Raw genomic sequence first — 18,368 nt, 5'->3', positions numbered from 1 at the left:
ATCACAGGGTTAATAACAAGAGGAGACTGCGATGATCAAAAGGGCTCCCCGGGCCCTCAGGGCCGGGGCCAGCCTCCTTCAGGAGCGCAGGACGATCCTCCTAATCCCGCAGGAAGAGACGCACTGAACCCCCGCGGAAAAAATTCCGAGCTCCCCGAAAATTTATTTTTGCTTGTTTCTGATTGTCTGGGATAAGCGGGAGATCCGTTATCGTTAAATAAGAGTTTTTTGTTTGTTCTTGAGGAAGTGATCTGTGTTTTTACAAAGTTCAAATCAATGGCCATCATCTTATCCGTGACTCATCCAGAATTTACCTTTTTAAAATTAAACCCTCTTCTATTTATTACACTTGTTCTTTTTTGGTGTCAGCATCCGAAACGAAAAGAAGAACTAAAGTATAATTAAAATATTTTAACGAACATCTTGTTGCGTAAATAACGTTTAAAAATAGCTATTTTTTTCTAAAATATATCGATAGTGTGCTTCAAACGATGCATAGTTTAATCCACTGCTATATAATTTAAGTGTTCAATATATATATATATATATATATATATATATATATATATATATATATATTTTTTCTAAATAGCAATAACCGTTATTCATGAATGTATCTAATTAAGAACATAAAATGGTTTCATTTTGTTTTCAGTGCCCCTGTGGCGTTCAAAGACTAGGGCCAAGAATGAGGATACAGATAATCCCAGGCATTGATCAGGTCCAGGACATTTGCATGACTAATCCAGACGGTCCCTACCCACAAACTGCTCGAAGGGTTATTCCCTAAATCAGCACGTCTGACCTCGAGGTCCCTCTCCTTCAGACTTTCAGCGATTTTAATCGATTTAAATTAGGATTAGAGGGAAGGAGATCAGTGATTTCCTGCATCAGTTTGAATAAAGATTTGATCAAGATTAACAAAAACAATTTTTAAATAAGCAGCAACACAGAGACTTAATTTAAAATATCACGTGGTTACTCTTCTTTATTGTAGGTTATTATTTGATTGTTCAATTAATACAATTAAACTTCATTATTGTCATTTAGATGCACTAAACATTTTTACAGAGAGTGACCTCGTAACCTCTCATTTGCAGAGATTTCAGGGAGGGGGAGAACTTTATAAAGTAATAACTTGCTCATGATGAGGGACTTACTGCATCTTGGAGAGGAAGACTTCAACATTTAAATGTGATTGATTCAGGAGAGTTAGGTTTAATTAGTTTCCTTTAAACATAAGAATGAAATAAAAAAAAATAAAAAATTGGTTCCAGTGTGTAAAGGTCACTTTATTTCATTCAAATAAGGACACAAGTGGTTACTTGTTGTGCAAAGAAATTATTTGAAAAACTGCATTCATACATCTCTGTATTGATACAAGTTTATATCCACCATCACAGTTTTACAGGATATGGTCTGTATTAATTGTAGTCGTTGCTACCTCTCGAACAGCAGCACCAGCTCACAGTGCTCTGTGTGTGGAAACATGTCCACTGGAACAGCAAGAGTTGGACGGAATGGTTCTGCCATTAGTTTCTCCTGCGGAGCAAAGCACAGATCTTGAAAGTTCCTCATGGCCTCCCCATCAGCTTTACAGGAGATGTAAACAAGTTTGCGGATAGCGGTTTGGTTTCGTAAAGCTCGAATCACACTCTGATGTAAACCAGCTCGAGCTGGGTTCACGACAGCCGTGATGGTTCCGTCCGAGGAGCCCAACTGGTCCATGAGTTCTGGGAAAATCTTTTCTGCTTTTCCAGCGATTAACTTACATTTTGACACATTGTTTAGTTCTGCGTTTTGTCGGGCATCTTTGACCGCCTGCTCCGTTTGCTCTATACCGATGATTCTGTCCACTCTGGGGGACAAAGTGATGCCAATGGCCCCTGTTCCACAGCACACATCCAAGAGTGTCCCTCCTTTCTTGGTCCCACTTAAGTCTGGAAAACACACGTTTCGCACCGTGCCATAGAGGACCTGGGCTGCTGCCTGGTTGACTTGGAAAAAAGCATCTGCCGATATGCGGAACCGAAAGCCGAGCACCTGAAAGTGATGGATAAAGAGATATTTTTACGGAGCAGTTCGCATTTCATAATCCCAATGAAATCATTTGGTATTGTACTTCAAACTGTAGGCCGGATTCTTATTTCAGGGCCAACTTTTAAAGCAGCTTTGACCAAAATAAATCACTGTACTTTCAAATAAATACACAGGTTTACACAGGTTAAACAATTTACCTTAGGTTGAGCTAAAAAGCTACAGAATTCAAGCATCAATCTGTTCATTCCCCTGTTTTGGACATTTTAGCTTGAGCATTTACTATTGTATTTAAGGTAATAGTTCACCTAAAAAAAACAATTATTTTCTACTCGCCCTCATGTCGACTAATGGTCGGGATTCTTTTCAGAGTAGTTTGTTCCTTTTTAGAGATATAGACAAAAATGTATGTTCATTTTAATGTAGCGACTGGAGCTCAGTTGTCTTCGTCTTCATCTATGTGTAAAAAGAAACTGAGCTCGTCACTACATTAAAATTAACAAACGTTCCCAATCCTTAGTCGAGATGAGCGAGTAGAAAACGATTGTATTTTCTTTCCCTCACCTCTTCATAGATGTGTGGTGCACCGTGCAGCAGCTGGTAAGGAGCCTCCTCATGTGTGCAGGAGGACTTGTTGCTCTCCTGGAACATCAATGAATCCAGCTGACATATGGATCCAGGACCATCTGTGAAGAAGTCCACCAGTTCATCTTTGTGGACTTCTACCTCCTCAGGGGTGAGCGTCTGAGTATGGAAATACACCACGGCCATGGTGTGCCCATCGTTGTTGGTCCTCACTGTGATCCCTCGCCAGTGTCCCCCAGTGTGGAAGAGCAGACAAGGATCCAGCGAGGACCTTCGGATGCACTCCTGGTAACACCTGGCCACCATCTTGTGCTTCTCTGGTATGTTTCTTAGGTGGTCTCCATTCACACAGACAATGTTGCCTCTCCTAGCTGTACCCAGGTAAAAACCCACGGTCTTTGGATTCCCATCCACACCTCTGTTGACAGAAAAGGAGGACTTGTTGCGGTAGTGGTCTACAGCAGGGGAAGGGAGGATTCTAAGGACAGGGAAGTGGATTTTGCTGGAGGGTGAGCCTGATATAGCCCTAGACATACAAGTTAAAATGCTTTCCTGTCGTTTCTGTTTGAGCTCCAGCTGCTCTTCGTAACTCAAGCGCCACAGAGGAGTGACCACATCAGACAATCTCTCCTCCCAGGTGGACCCATCGGTCCTGACCATCTTGCGTCGTTTAACCTTCTTCGCCGGATGACTTTGACTTTTCGTACAATAAAAAACGCGTGCATTTTCAAAACAACGTCTTCTGTTACATATTGATGACTTGTACCAAAATGATAACGCCATGATAAATACACCTGACGTTGTTTTAATAACAGAGAAAGCACCATACTCTGATTCCAAGACAACTGTCACCTACTAACACGCTGACGCAAGTCGTCTTCTTCTACGCAAACAATGTGTATACTGCCCCCCGATGGAGAAAAGTGGGCATCACAGCCATCACCATCCCTGCAAATGTAAGTAAGTAAATCTTTATTTATAGAGCGCTTTTCCAGACCAGGGTCACAAAGCGCTTAAACAATCAAAACAATATTCAATAAAGTATATACTTTAAAGGTCAAGATAAAACTGATAACACAACAGGAGTTCCAGAAAATCATGGAAAAGCCTGAACAAATAGAAACGTCTTAAGATGTTTCTTGAAGGAGTCAGTAGATCCATCAAACACAGAGAGAGAGGAAGATCGTTCCAAAGCTTAGGAGCAACAGTCGGAAGGATTTCTCTCCTCTGGTCCTGAACCGTGTGCGTAGAACCATCGGTAGATTCTGATACACTGACCTAAGAGCCCGAGCTGGGATGTAAGGCTGGACCAGATCACTGATGTAAGGAGGAGCCTGACCATGAATAGCTCTGAAAGTAAGAACCAGAATTTTAAAGTTGATCCTGAAAGAAACTGGAAGCCAGTGAAGAGTTTTAAGGATCGGAGAAATGTGAGTTCTTCCACTAGAGCGGGTCAGAATTCTCGCTGTAGAGTTCTGAATCAACTGCAGGCGAGACAGCTCCTTCTTGTTAAGACATGAAAATAAACTGATGCAGTTTACTAATTAGGTGATACAAGCTGTTGCAAAAGATGGGAAAAACAGAGAATATTGATCGTTATTCATATTTTATACAATCCTGGCAAGATTTTAAAACTAGCAGGGGTTTATATTGTATTATATTATTATCTGTGTTGATCTCGATGTTATCTTGACTTGTTTTATTGAGTATTTTTTTTATTGTTTAAGCGTTTTGTGACCCTGGTCTGGAAAAGCGCTCTATAAATATAATGTACTTATATAGAGTCCCATTGTAAACTGTTAAACAAAGCAAAGAGCAAAATCACTTTCAAAATGATTAGGTTTTCTTTTTGATTAATAGCATCTATAACTTTTCAAATGTAACAATGTAAAGAAAATTACAATTATGTAAATTGATAAAGTAGTATCAAATTATTACAATAAAAAAAATATATACTGAAGATGCAGTTTAATTCATTCAGAATTTTCCAAATAATACGTATACATTATCAGATGCTGATGTTTATAACAAACCTGGGGAAATTGCGGCTCGGCAGTGACCACACATGGGCCCCTGACTCCATCTAAGCAGCCCGCATGAGGAAAAAATAATTATATAAAACTGACCATTTAGAGATGTTTCCGACAGCTATCTAAGAGATTTATCACTGTTTTAACTCTACATTTAATTTATTTAAGATCTTGTTTTTAGAAGAAAAAAAAAGTTAAATCTTGTTATTTCTCTTTATTTCTCTGCAAATTTTTTTTTTTATGCAAATTTGCTGTATTTGCTGTGGATAATTTGAAAAAAAAAAATCCCAAAGGAGACCTCCTGAGGGATCAATAAAGTTCTACCTTAACCTTAACCTTGTGTATTATTATTATAACACTTTTTTCGTATGTAATGTTTTTATTTTTAAATTGTAAAATGTAATAAATTGTATACAATGTATTGTATATACAAACTTGTCATGTTTGTTTTGTAACAAATGATGGTCAAGTATTCCAATTTAAATGTAAGCAAAAGTACAGCTAACCACAACCATCCAAATTGTATACAAAATATTTATATGCCATTTCTGAATATAATTAGTATAATTATATAGTTTTCAAGTTTTTATATGTTTGGTTCTTGCCTCCAATGCGTCAATGTTCATTATGTCCAGTTGGTGGCAGTAATGCGCAACTGAGTCGGTTAAGTAGCCGCTCTTTAAACCGAAAGAAGAATGAGCAAGTAAACATTTCCGCTGTCTGTCGCGATGGATTCAAACAAGGACGAAGCCGAGCGGTGTATTAAAATAGCACTCAACGCTCTCACCAATAACCAGTCGGACAAAGCGAAGAAGTTTCTGGAAAAAGCCCAGCGCTTGTTCCCCACAGACCAGGCCCACCGTACGTCGAGCACGCGCATCGCACTGGTGTCTAATGACTGGCTTAGAAACGGCTAACGTTAGCTTAGCACTGTACATGGCACTGATAAATTTGGGTTTCGCACCATCAGCATCTGACTTTTGTAACCCTTACAGGTTTATTGGAGTCGTTGGAACATAAAGGAAAGCCTCCGGATGAGAATGGTGGGCCTGTGAACGGGGAGGGACCCAGCATGAGGCACCGGAGCAGAGAAGACGGAGCGACACCCGCAGAGTCGTCGGCTAAACCTTACACCGCCGAGCAAGTCGAGGCTGTCAGAAAGTCAGTGCACTCGTCAGCACAAATACTCTTTTCACATCTGACATAAATGTCAATGGTTATTAATGTAAATCTGAGTGAAACCCAAAATAGCCCAGACGAGTTGTTTTCATTGCTGACGAGACCTTCGTATTTAACATTTTACTTCAAGTTAAATCATTGTTTAATTGTAGATGTAAGTGTAACTTTTGAAAGATTCAATTGTTTGTATCAACCAGTAAAAAAAGAAAGGTGTTGTAATTACGATTCCATTAATGATAGTGTAATTTTCCTGTCATTGATATTAAACAAGTTATGGATTATTAAAACTGATGAAAATGAACCAATTTCTGGTCAACCTCCTTAATACTAAGTGAATAGATTTCAGTATTTTAGGTGTTACCCTTTTTAAATCCGACTTTCAAATTGTTATAACTTCCTTGATATTTACCCCCATTCAAAAATGGTTTGTATGATTGACACGCTTGTTTAACAAAGAAATGGAAAAAAAAGAAAAGGGAAATTGTTTTCTTAAAATATGCATAGAAAAAGAAAAAATACAGTCCAGATTGAACAAACCCACCATAAGATTTAATAGTTTAAATATTTTACAATGGAAACATAAAGCACAGTTAAAGTGAATAAATTCAGTAAACGTGGCTGGTCTGACTCAACCAGGCAACAGATGAATTCATAACTTAAAATCTAAAAGGGATTCCATGTAACGTTAACCTCCTCTTGGATGTTTTGCAAGGGAGTTTTGTTGAGTGAAACATTCGTCAGATACTGTATTTGTAGCCTGTGTACTTGATCAATCTGAGATTTTTGACATGCTTGAAACAATGTAAATGCAGTAGAACATGGTACACAGCGCTCCAGCAGATATTCAGATTGTACGATCAAACGTGAAATGCGCTGATTGACAAATGCCGATATCCAACAAGTGGCACATACACACATACCTAGTAGTTGCAAATGTATCTTCTAGTTGCATTCTTACTTTGACACTTTAACATAAATTGGGAAGAATGGTGATTACATGTGCAGTCTTTCATCAAAATATAAAATATTAGGCCTTTTCAAGACCTGATAGTTCAGAGGTGTCAAACAGAATTACACAGTTACAAGGGGCCAAAATCTTTAAGTTCATTGGCCAAACAAAATGTATATTTACCTAATGGTGGGTCGGAGTTGGATTTTAATGTTGTCTTTTTATTCTTTATCTTAATTAAATTTCAAATAAATTACTTCCTTCAACATCAGTTTTACCCATATTGCTGACATCTTTCATCTCGGTTCCTTATCATATATTAAACACCAACATTTTTCCTAGGTCAGAATATCAACATTAACATTAATCTACTGTCATCTTGAGACGACCCTCTAATGAGCCGCATTAAAAAGACTTATCGAGACATTATTTTGGAAAATAACTTGAGGTTTGTTAACATACTTTGGCCCTAAAAACTATCTCTTAGTTCTTATTTCACCATAAAAAAAATATTGTTTCAAACATTTATTCAACAGATGCAAAAACCACTTGATTAAATCAGTCAACCCATTCAATGTGTTCAAATGTTAAACGTTTTAAACCTGACAAATAAACACGATGTAGATAAATCATATATTGAGGTTGGCCTTGGTTACTTATTGTCTTGCACTTCATGTTTTGTTCTTCTTCTTCCAGGATTAAAGGTTGCAAAGATTACTACCAAATACTTGGTGTAGAAAAGACGGCGTCAGAAGAAGACCTTAAAAAAGCTTACAGGAAGCTGGCGTTGAAATTCCACCCGGATAAAAACCATGCGCCGGGAGCAACAGAGGCTTTTAAAGGTGCAGTAAAAAAGAAAACGTGTATACCTTATTTTAAAAAAGTGATTTCATTAAAGTCGCCCTTAATTTTTATTTGAATCATTGTCTTAATAGTACATATACCTGTACCAATACCATCATTTTAACACCTGTTCCTGAAAGATACTTTTTCAAACAAATTTTTAAGGTCGATTCCGACAAAGATATTTCTATAATTCTGAAAAAAAATCTTGAGGTAAATTTTTTTAGACAGTTCCCACTCTGAGCGGTCATATAACTGCATAATGCATGTATTGTAATGCAATAATTACATTTTGATCTATGTTCTTTATCTTTAGACTTGGATTGTATCATCTTGTTCTTTCTCTTTACTTCTTCTTTGTTCTTGTTCTTATTTTATTTTGATTTATTTTTTATGAAAAATTGCTGTATTTTCTGTGGCTATTGGAAAAAAACAATTTCCCTCCTGAGGGATCAACAAAGTTTTACCTTGCCTTACCTTATTAAGTAATTGTACCGGTTTATCTCAGGCTTGGCATCGAGATGGTATTCCCAGACGAAAAATCTCCCACAACTTTATCTAGTTACATATTCTTATAATGATCGTGGGCAGACAAACGTCGCGGACACCGTGCCTACGCCTGCAATTATTTACATTTCGATGCACGTGAACCTGTCTGTGTATGTTTTTGTACACAACCCTATTGTCTACCAATTTTCAGTTGGTTCTGTTCCTTTTTGGAGATAAAGGCAGCAATGTGTTGTAATGTCAGGGCCTCAATAGCCGTATGGAGGTATTTGGATGTTTTAAGTTTGTCTTTTTGGATGAAGGAATGTGAGCCTTATTACCATTATATTAACACACAGTGCTGAATGGAAATTCTTTGTAACTCCAAAAAGGCACAGCTAAGTATCCCAAATTTCCTTTTATGGTAAATGCTTAACGTGAATACCTGTGTTTGGGTTTTTTCAGCGATCGGTAACGCTTACGCTGTGCTGAGCAACACAGAGAAGCGGAGACAGTACGACCAGTATGGAGAAGAGAGATCCCACCCTACTAGGCAGAGACACCACCATGATTTTGAGGCTGATATCTCGCCAGAGGACCTGTTTAACATGTTCTTCGGCGGAGGCTTTCCAACAAGTATGTGTTTTGAGATTTTACTTTCTGTGTGCTTAATCACAATATCTGTTTCTTTTTTAATTAGTAGCAGCACGTTGTGATGTTTTTTTCATGAACATTTTACATTTTAATATAATTATGTAATTTTATTTTTGGTTTCTTGTTTAGTATTTAATCATCAAATGATGTTGTAGCTTTCATTTACTCTTGTTAATATCTGTTGTGTTACGCAGGTTTGTCACATGAAATTCTTCAAAGTGTAATCTAATATATTCACATCTTATTCACCTGTTCTTATACATCTTTATTTTGTTTTCCTTTTTTAGGCAATGTACATGTTTACAGAAATGGTAGAATGCATTTTGCACATCACAACAGACAAGAAAGACGAGAACAGCAAAGAGATGTAAGTGGATAGGCTTGGTTTCCCTTATTTTTTCATTAAGGATTCATACATAATAAACAACATAATTTGTAATAAATCATCAAATGGATCATTATGACTAATTTTAGCACTTAAATCCTAGGATTTATACTTATATTGTCAGTTTACATATTTATTACATTTAATAAATTCCCCTCTCTCTCTTTCTCCTCTGTGAACAGGGAGGTTTTGCTCTTTTAGTTCAATTGCTTCCCATTTTAATCCTCATCATCGTGTCGGCTCTGAGCCAGTTAATGGTGACGCCGTCTCCCTACAGCCTTAGCTATCGCCCGTAAGTTCTGCACTTTAAGAGCACTGTTTGTGTCGAGTCTATGTGCGTAACGGGTTCTTTCTCGTTCACCAGGTCAGCCGGCCATGTTCACAAAAGGCATACAATTCACCTGAAAGTGCCTTTTTATGTGGGGGAGCGTTTTCATGTCGAGTATACTGGAAATAATTTGAAGAATGTGGAAAGAAGCGTGGAAGACGACTACATCTCTAATCTGAGGAATAACTGCTGGAAGGAGAAGCAGCAGAGTGAGTCTTCTATGTTTCTGTATTCTCTGTTTTCACCAAGAATGTGATGAGAAATATAGACCTGTATATGGAGTCAAGTTTAAGTTCTGTTTTTAGTTTAGTGTGTGACTGGTTGACAAGAACCTTGTGTGTGTATTGGCAAGAATCTGACGATACCATACATATCACGATACAGGGTCAACTGTACAATATATTGTGATACTGTAGGAAAAAATATATATATTTATAGTATTGTCGAGTACTTGACTCTGGTGTTGCATAATTTACAGACCACATGACTCTTGGTTTTTGTTTGTTTTGAAAACCAAAATATGTCCAAACATCAGCTTTAAAAGCTGCTGGAGTCCACTGTATCCTCTCGTCCTCAGTTTTGCCGGGATTTCATAGTTCCTTTATTTACGGAGGATGTAATGGCTTTTGCCGTCGGAAGTTTCATTGCAACACAAATGAACAGAAGCCGTAAATATTTGCTATTTGTTAATTGTAAAAAGATCAAAATTATTGTAAACACAATTTATCGAACTGTAAACCATTAGTGAACTATGCTCAAAGATAAAATATGAAAATGAAACAAAAAAACGATACAGAGCAGTCAAATATATCCTGATAGTGTTGTGACAAAGAACATTGTGATATATCGGTGTATCGATCTTTCACAACCCTAGTGTTTTGCTAATGTGTTTATGTATTATGTATTATACTGGAGCCTCCATCGAAATGTTTTCTTCCGCAGGTTTAAGCATGTCATTCATTTTTATGAGCGATACAGTCAATGGAGACTAGAATTTATCTGTGTTTGACCAATCACAGAAGAGTGGGTGTGGTTATGGTAAACTGTGTTTTTTCAGTGGGCGGGGCTTAAGTACACTTAAATCAACACATTTGTTGAACTTTAACATTGTAGCATTAAACGATTCTTGAACAAATGTATTTGGATGAACTCCAATTTCTAATCGTATATTTTGCTCTTGTTTCAGAGGAAGGTTTAATGTACCGCGCTCGATACTTTGGCGATTCAGAGTTGTACCAAAAGGCACAGAGGATGGCGACGCCCAGCTGCTCCCGATTATCTGAGATTCAGGTGCTATTAGACGGATAGACTCGCACAATAACCGGTGAGTGTAAACCAGCTGCCAATTGCATTTGAACTGGTTTCTGTGTTATCCATTCCACGAGGAGCTCAAATAGCGTCTCAGCCTGCATGTGTATGAACATTTGATAAGTCATTTAACACACAAGCATCTAGCCGAGGTTATTTCTGTCCATCAGACCAGAGGTGTTTACAAGCAGCTGAGGACTCGGTGTCAGCTGCTGTGTCTCCGATGTCCTCCTGAGTCCTACCGCTGTTTTATAACTCTCATGAGCCTCTTCCTTGTAATTCATTCTTCCGTCTTACCTCAGGTTGTTGGTACTTTAACTCTACACGGCTGGTGACATCTGAAGAAACCAAGTGAAATGAAAAAATGCCTTACACGGAGTGGGCAGCCGACCTCGTCAGGGAACCTCTCTGCCATCGTCCCGTAGAGCGGCTTCCTGTGGAACCGTGAGAAGCTCCTGCTGTCGTCTCCTTCTCCATCTTTGCGTCCTCACAGTGGGAAGAGTCCACCGGGGTGACGGCAGAACAACACAAGTCAACAACAGCTCTGATTTAGCTTTTCCCGTTAGTTTTTCTTTCAAATCGTTCAGAAGAAAAACCTCCCGGCCTTCTTCCCAAAACAGTCTGAGCCGTTCTGAAGGAGATTTTTTTTATAGTTCTAACCACTGTAAATATCCATTGTTCTTTTAACAGTGAAGAGTTTATCAATTACTTTAATGTTATTATGTGGATTTACTTGTAGCCTGTTGAGAGGAGAGATTACTGACAAATCATTGCACACATCAACCATATTTATTAAATTAACATGCTAAAATTGTATAAGTTTCTTTTGAATTAAATTCTTTGTCTGATGAGTTGCCGTTTTTTTTATTTTATGCCACACAAAAAAACTACACTATGTCAAAGCAACACCCGGGGGCAGTACTGAGATGTGTATATGTGTGTACTTGATATTACAACCTATCATGAAATAGAGTAACGGTGACAAAAATTGTTTTTCTCAAATATATACCTATTATTTGTCTACATCAAGGGTCACCATTGAGTGAGCACCAGGTAGCTCTTTGGCTTGATAAAAAAAAAATGTTTTTTTCATACAATAACTATCTTCATTATGTTTGTTGTGTTTCCTTTCTTGTTAACCCATTGTAATTATTGATGACTCACTAATGTGATAATTGTATCTGGGAAACATCATTTATCATCCAAAAATTAAAAAGAAGGGAAAGTGAAGCTGAGAAGATTGTATACAGATAATTTATCAACAAATGAACTTTAGGAGCCTTATGTGATGAAAAGGATGTTGCTTTAGAAAATGTTTATTCATTCAGAATATTCTGAATTAATAACTTGTTTATTTAAATGTTAGTTCATTAATTTTGATATTTTAATTTTGTCCAAGTACCACTAAACAAACTTTTTAACCAAAAAAAGGGACACAGTCAAGTTTATGTAAAAATATTTAGCTTATATTTCATCAGTTGTTTTTGTAACAGTGTAAACAGGTTTTTGGTCGACAAATACATGAGTCAACGTTTATCAGGTGACAAGCTGCCGTAAAGTCCACAAGCCACAGCGACTTGTTCTGGATCCTCCGACTCAAGCGTCCATCAGCAGCAGTCCTCTACGAGCAGCTCTGCTGAACTGTACAGTTTCCTCTTCATGGCTGTGAAGTTGGAGCTCAGCTGGTTCCTCTGCAGGGACTCGCTGCCTCTGAAGAACCTCCGGACTTTAGGCCACAGTCCACTGGACTCCACCCTCAGCACCAGAGTCACAGTAAAAGTGGGTACCAGAGTGGGGTCCACTTGTATCTGCCCCACCGAGCACACGGAGCTGCGGTCACTCTTGTCCACGCACACGTCCACGAGGGCTCCTCTGAGGCCACACGGCTCGCTGACCGCCAAGTGGAGCAGCTCCTGGTGGATGCTGAGCAGCAGGGAGTCCGGGAGGATGATCTTGGAACACCCCAGGGACTGGGACGCCTCCATGAGACTCTGTGTGATGGTGGACACCAGCTCTGTGGCCAGACTCTCCTCCAGAGCAAAGAAGGGGAAAGTAGAGTCCAAACCAGAAGTTTCAGGTCCTACAAAAAAAGGATCATGGTAAAGACACCGGAATGTTTACATCAACATCTCAACTCACTCACCAGCTTCAGTGCTGCTCCAGTCCAGATCTGAGCTGCTGGACTTCAACTCAGAGAGTCTCTGCCCCAAACTCCCCCAGGACAGCCTCACAGCGCTCTGGTCCTTCACCGGCGATGGAGGGAAGCTTCCATCCAGACTCTGGCTGCGAGTGAACAACATGGTTGCACCGTCAAAAGTTTGACAGTCGTGCGTCAGAACCTGCTGAAGCCACATCCAGCAACAATGGAAACAAAGCTTTTATACTTCCACGGAGGCCCCGCCCCCTCGGCTTTGTACAGCCAATCAGCATTTAGCACACGTCCGCATCTCTGCCTGAAGAGTTTCGGATCTTTTGGCGAGTCAAAGGTCAGAACCTCTGACCCCCTCATTGAGGGATCGTTTGAGCTTTTCTTACGTATTTTAGGTAATACATCTTTGAATAATGACTTGAATGTTGGAAACAAAATAAAGGACACACACGGTCGAGGTTTGTTTGACGAGTCGATGACAAGTTCTATCACGAAAGAAAAGAAAGTTCCAGCGTCACGTCGCGCACGTAGACAGACTTTTACCACAGGTTTTAGTCTAACTTTATATCATTTCAAACAGCGGGGATGAGACTAGGAAGTTATTTTACATTGTGATTCGCAGAAAGGAGGGATGACAGAAAATATGTATTTCATTCATTTTTGATAATATTTATATTATACGATTCAACCAATTTATCCTTTGATTTTTGCCTGGTTACTGTTCTAATAGTGAAGAATATGAAGGACTATAAAAAAAAGTACAAAGAATCCAGACGCTTTGACGATCAAATACACAATTTACGAACGAAAGAAACAAACTCATCATTTATCTATTTTACAAATCAAAAGTGTTTAGTGGTAAAAGTAATAAAATGGGTCAATGTGTCTTTGTTTAATACCCACAAAAAATGCTTAGTCTAAAATATGTTTTATTGTTATGACATGTTTACTAAAAAATATATATTTTATTTATTTATTTTGTTTTATTAATTATCTTATTTCATTGTATTTTATTTAATGCATCTCTTTTTTATATTAGTATTATTTATTTGCTATATTATGTAATGCCACAGCAACAGATTTCTGTGTTTACTGGCAGTAAACGTGATTGATTCAGATGTTTTCTTTATTCACCAGATAATCGAAGCACAACACTTATTTCTCTTGAGATAGTATTATTATAAATGGGTGATAAATAGTCATTTGAATCGTTGAAATTAAAATGAGGAATTTACCAGTTGTAGTTAAACAAATATTTTATTCTGTTTCTTCACCATCATGACCTTTAAAGTAATGAAAAACTGTTTTTATAGTCATTGCCAACCAAACAAATACGCTTAAAAAGAATATGATGGTTTAGTTTAGTTTAAAGAACAATTTGTTCCATTTTAAAATAAAAGTATATGGCTACTATTAAAACAGCCTTTATAATGATGAAATAATGCCGAAAGAGTTGTTTATTCAGCTTTTTTTAGTCAATGAATTCTCTTTAAGTTCCTTATTTAGAAGTATTGCCAGGCTCTGACTGATGTGACTTGAAGCACGTACTTGGTTACAAACCCCCACCGACTTAAAAACTGGTCCTGACAACAGCAGTCCTTCAGGGACTAAACTCCAGTCACGTACACAGAAGACGCTCCATGACCCCCCAAAATGTGGAACTCAAAATAAAATGTCAAAAATAATCTCTTTAAAAAAAAAGTAAAGAACGACGTTTGTCTTTTTACTTTTTTTTAAGACACTTTTGTTCACTTCTTGTAGTCAGTTTGTATTGCTGCAATTTTCCATATCTCCACACGATGTCACTGTTAGCTCAAGTTTTAAAAAATATCTTTATTTTTTTTTACCAGAAACAGATGAGCAATATCTTGTTTCTTTCTGTCTGGAGTGGAAAACAAAGCGTGACACGATGGGTGTTTTACAATTCAAACAGTGAATTATTTGTTTAATCCATATGAGATCTAACAGCATAAAGGCTTGTTGAGAAAAACCTCCTCCGGGTATATCTGAAGTGACAATTCTTCTCAGTGGAGAAGGTGTCGTTTCCACCCTTTTCTGCTCCTTCCTGCCAATAAGTGTGTACTTGTAATTAATTTGTTTAAGACTCCCTGGGTAGTGGTTGCCATGCAGTCGCCATGACAACCACACAATGATGTTTTTGCTCAAGAGGTCTGGATGACGCTCCAAGAAATTGTTTTTTATCATGACACACACTGTATTCTTGATCCTATGCTGCTGCCTGGAAGCCTTTGAGCAAAGCCTGCACTTGAATGTGTTTGGTCACCTGAATGCAGAGCTGGAGCTCAGGTCACACTTGTTTTTCTGATTTATTGCAGCAGGAAGCAGAAAGGGAGCCGGTCTCTCTGGGGATCTTCTGAGTTCTGCTGAGAACCAAAACATTAACTCTTCACACACCTTGTCGTGCAGTGGACCAGACCACGCTTCTCTCTCAAAACTGACTCTTAAAACGTGAGAGATATTTGATTGTTACCACAAGTAATGACCCTTGTTCTACCTTTGTGTTCCACCCTAGTCCATGCACTGCTACGAAGAAGTCCCCTTTCTCTGTATCCACGGCAACCATTGTAATTAAGACACGAGTAATAACGACTTCAGGGAGTTGACACGCACTTGCATCAACTATTGTTTACCCAACTGAGGTTGACTAAACTCCAGGTGAAGCTTAAAGTGTTCCCAACATGCTTTTAAACCTCGTCAGATAACTTCATAGTAGGCCTGTGTATTGGCAAGAATCTAGTGATACGATACAGTAGCAACGATATGATGTATTGCGATACTGTAAGATATATTTGTAGTATTGTCGAAGTACTTGACTCTGGTGTTGCATCATTTACAGACCACATGACTCTTGACGAAGCCCGAACTGCTTTCATTTACATAAAAAAATAGAATCAAACATCAGCTTTGAATGCTGCTGAGTCGACTGTATCCTCTTGTCCTCAGTCATCGTCGGGATATCGCGGGATTTTAATGTTCATTTCGCTGTGGAAGTCTCAGCGACTGCTGCCACCTAGTGGCCGGAAGTGTCGTTGCAACAGAAACATGAACAATATTCAATTCACAATGATAGTTGTATTTTAAATGTATTTACAATTGTTTTATATTAGACACACACACGTCATTGAACTGTAAACCATAAACAAACTAAGGTAACACATGAAATATTATTTGCACAAGTCAAAAATGAAAAAAACAATATATATAAAATATATTTTCCTTCTTTTACGCCATATTAATATTGTCCAACACTCCTACTTCTTAGCAGTTTGTGGAGTTTCATTTACCGCTTGTGTTTTTTTTTTTTTCATACTATTCCACTTGTATCTCCAGACAATGAAACATGCATCAAATCTACTGGACTGTCTTAAACACCCCAATTTCTACTATTGCTCACCGCTGTAAATCTGAGTTGAAACCAAGCAACGGGACACACACAGCACCTCATATTGAGCCTGGTTATTGTTTCTTGATGAGTTATCTTTAGCATGTGACAAAGTGTTGCTAAGTCGAAGATACAGCAGCAGGAACATCGTATAATTCAACCTCAGCTCCGGGAAGAGATCGTCAACATTATTTATAGGGCGTCTTGCTCTTCCCGACTCTTCGTAGCGTGAGGCTATCTCTTATTTTAGCACTGCATGCATTATTAAGTCGTGATGCTAATGTTTTTTGTTTCTTCCAAATTAGACCCCAAAGGCTGATTCTACTCCTTGTTTAACTGCAATTAATAATTAAATTATTTATTCTGTTATTTAACTTGTGTAATAGAAAATAAAAAGGTACGGATTGTTAAATAATTCAAGTGAACACAGTCATGATGGCTTTGGGAAATGCTGAGGAGGTGGAAAAAGGGTATTATATGTGCGGCCAAATCTATTTAGTAATTATCTGTTAAAAGAGGAAAGATCTTAGAAAATATTGACATGGCTATACTTATTCTTTTCTACGATACTGTATCAATATTCGACAGCACTGTATCGATTTTTTTGACTTGACTTGACTTTTGGCTTGCAAATTATATTTTAATCTCTTATCTCATGTCACTGTGAGCTAAATATGATTGTTTTCTTTTTGGAATTCCACTGTCATTTTGTTTTGTTTGAGACCACCTGGGAAGATCTGTAATCCCTCATCCGATGTCTATAAATAAACCCAACCTTGTATTCAAACATGTAATTCAGTGCTTATCTGATGACGTTGTTGTTTGACCACGATTTACAACGGATTACTTTATCACTATTCAAGGTGACTATAAACAAAATGATTCACTTACTTGTTTTACTGATATCTTTACTGTATGAATATGCATATTACAATGTACATAGTTTATAAGAGTATATAATAAGGCAGGAAATTAATAAAGTAGTTCAAATTAATTTACATTTTTGAAGTACTAAATACAGTTACAACCAACAGGTAGGACTTTTTTTTCAATTGTTTGAAAATGGAAGATCAGACTTTAATGAAAAGGTTTATAATGGGCCAAAAAAAACACACATATTTACAGTTTGTGGTGTTTTCGAATAACCATCTGGATCCAGATATCTTTTGAAGGGTCCATTATTGCGTTGAACTGCAAGATGTCCTCTTCTTGTTGTACTGTGTGAGTTTTTTTTAATGGAATTCTGTGGACCATGAAGATGCCATTTGTGAGATTCAACAATGGGTCCCTTGCTGTAACAACAGTGTAACTGATGGATGGAAAAACTCTCTTCAGTGATTTTCTTAAACTATAAATGACTAACAATTAACATCTTAAAAGGAACCGAATTGCTTTGCAATTGTATGGTTGTGTTGAAGGCTCAGCTATTCAACAAACTTGACTCATGTTCTCAGTAACCAAAATGCCATTTTAGAGAACAAAATTACTCATTTTAGCATATTTCTTATTTATTGAATTCCTTCCCCTGCCTCATATCACCATCCTACTTCTGACACCAATGCTCGACGACAAAGGGTTACATTTTAACCATTGTCTTCTTGTTGTTACTATGTTGGATCATCGTGTCGCTGTTGGATCAGAGAATACTTCTGCTAAAGCGACGACCCCGATGGCTCACACACCAGATCAAGATAAAAATAAAGAGGGCATCAGTTAATCAACTGTTTCCATTACCAGCTGTCACTCATTGTGTCTCTCTGGGGACCAGAACGACAGCAGCGAAGGAGAGAGAGAGACGAGCATTTCTTCTTTTGCTGCTTTGCAATAACGCATCAGCAGATATCTGCAGGGCATCTGAGCGAGACAGAAATCTTCTTTGTGTCGTCTCTTTATCAATCCAGAACCCCAGCGCTGGGATCTATTTGTATTCACTGCAGCTACAAACGACTTTAATCTGTGTCTCCATCAGAGAGAACTTTATTTAACACAGTGGTTGAGGATATTTTACAGGCGGGCGACAGCTTTATTTACA

General features: G+C 38.0%; 3 protein-coding genes across 3 annotated transcripts; 1 reads left to right on the top strand and 2 right to left on the bottom strand.

The window, feature by feature from the left end:
* Positions 1-1,180: 1,180 nt before the first annotated feature.
* Positions 1,181-3,440, bottom strand: trmt2b (tRNA methyltransferase 2B). The gene is made up of 2 exons (XM_087802727.1): positions 2,602-3,440; positions 1,181-2,043 (listed from the first exon to the last, which is right to left on the bottom strand). The coding sequence occupies exons 1-2, from the start codon at positions 3,403-3,405 to the stop codon at positions 1,441-1,443; spliced, it is 1,407 nt and encodes a 468-aa protein (XP_087658853.1). The 5' UTR covers positions 3,406-3,440; the 3' UTR covers positions 1,181-1,440.
* Positions 3,441-5,327: 1,887 nt separating this feature from the next.
* Positions 5,328-11,635, top strand: dnajb12a (DnaJ heat shock protein family (Hsp40) member B12a). Its single transcript, XM_087802843.1, has 9 exons — positions 5,328-5,513; positions 5,648-5,813; positions 7,477-7,622; positions 8,575-8,745; positions 9,051-9,130; positions 9,331-9,440; positions 9,513-9,685; positions 10,663-10,800; positions 11,087-11,635. Exons 1-8 carry the CDS (start codon positions 5,381-5,383, stop codon positions 10,782-10,784), a joined length of 1,101 nt encoding a protein of 366 aa, XP_087658969.1. The 5' UTR covers positions 5,328-5,380; the 3' UTR covers positions 10,785-10,800; positions 11,087-11,635.
* Positions 11,636-12,283: 648 nt separating this feature from the next.
* LOC148069597 (DNA damage-inducible transcript 4 protein-like) lies at positions 12,284-13,084 on the bottom strand. The gene is made up of 2 exons (XM_087802820.1): positions 12,928-13,084; positions 12,284-12,864 (listed from the first exon to the last, which is right to left on the bottom strand). The coding sequence occupies exons 1-2, from the start codon at positions 13,082-13,084 to the stop codon at positions 12,392-12,394; spliced, it is 630 nt and encodes a 209-aa protein (XP_087658946.1). The 3' UTR covers positions 12,284-12,391.
* Positions 13,085-18,368: the final 5,284 nt, after the last annotated feature.

This window comes from Callionymus lyra, chromosome 11, assembly GCF_982586985.1.
Source record: "Callionymus lyra chromosome 11, fCalLyr1.hap1.1, whole genome shotgun sequence".
In the NCBI taxonomy this organism is placed as follows: Eukaryota; Metazoa; Chordata; class Actinopteri; order Syngnathiformes; family Callionymidae; genus Callionymus; species Callionymus lyra.
This window is presented reverse-complemented; position numbering and strand designations above follow the sequence as displayed.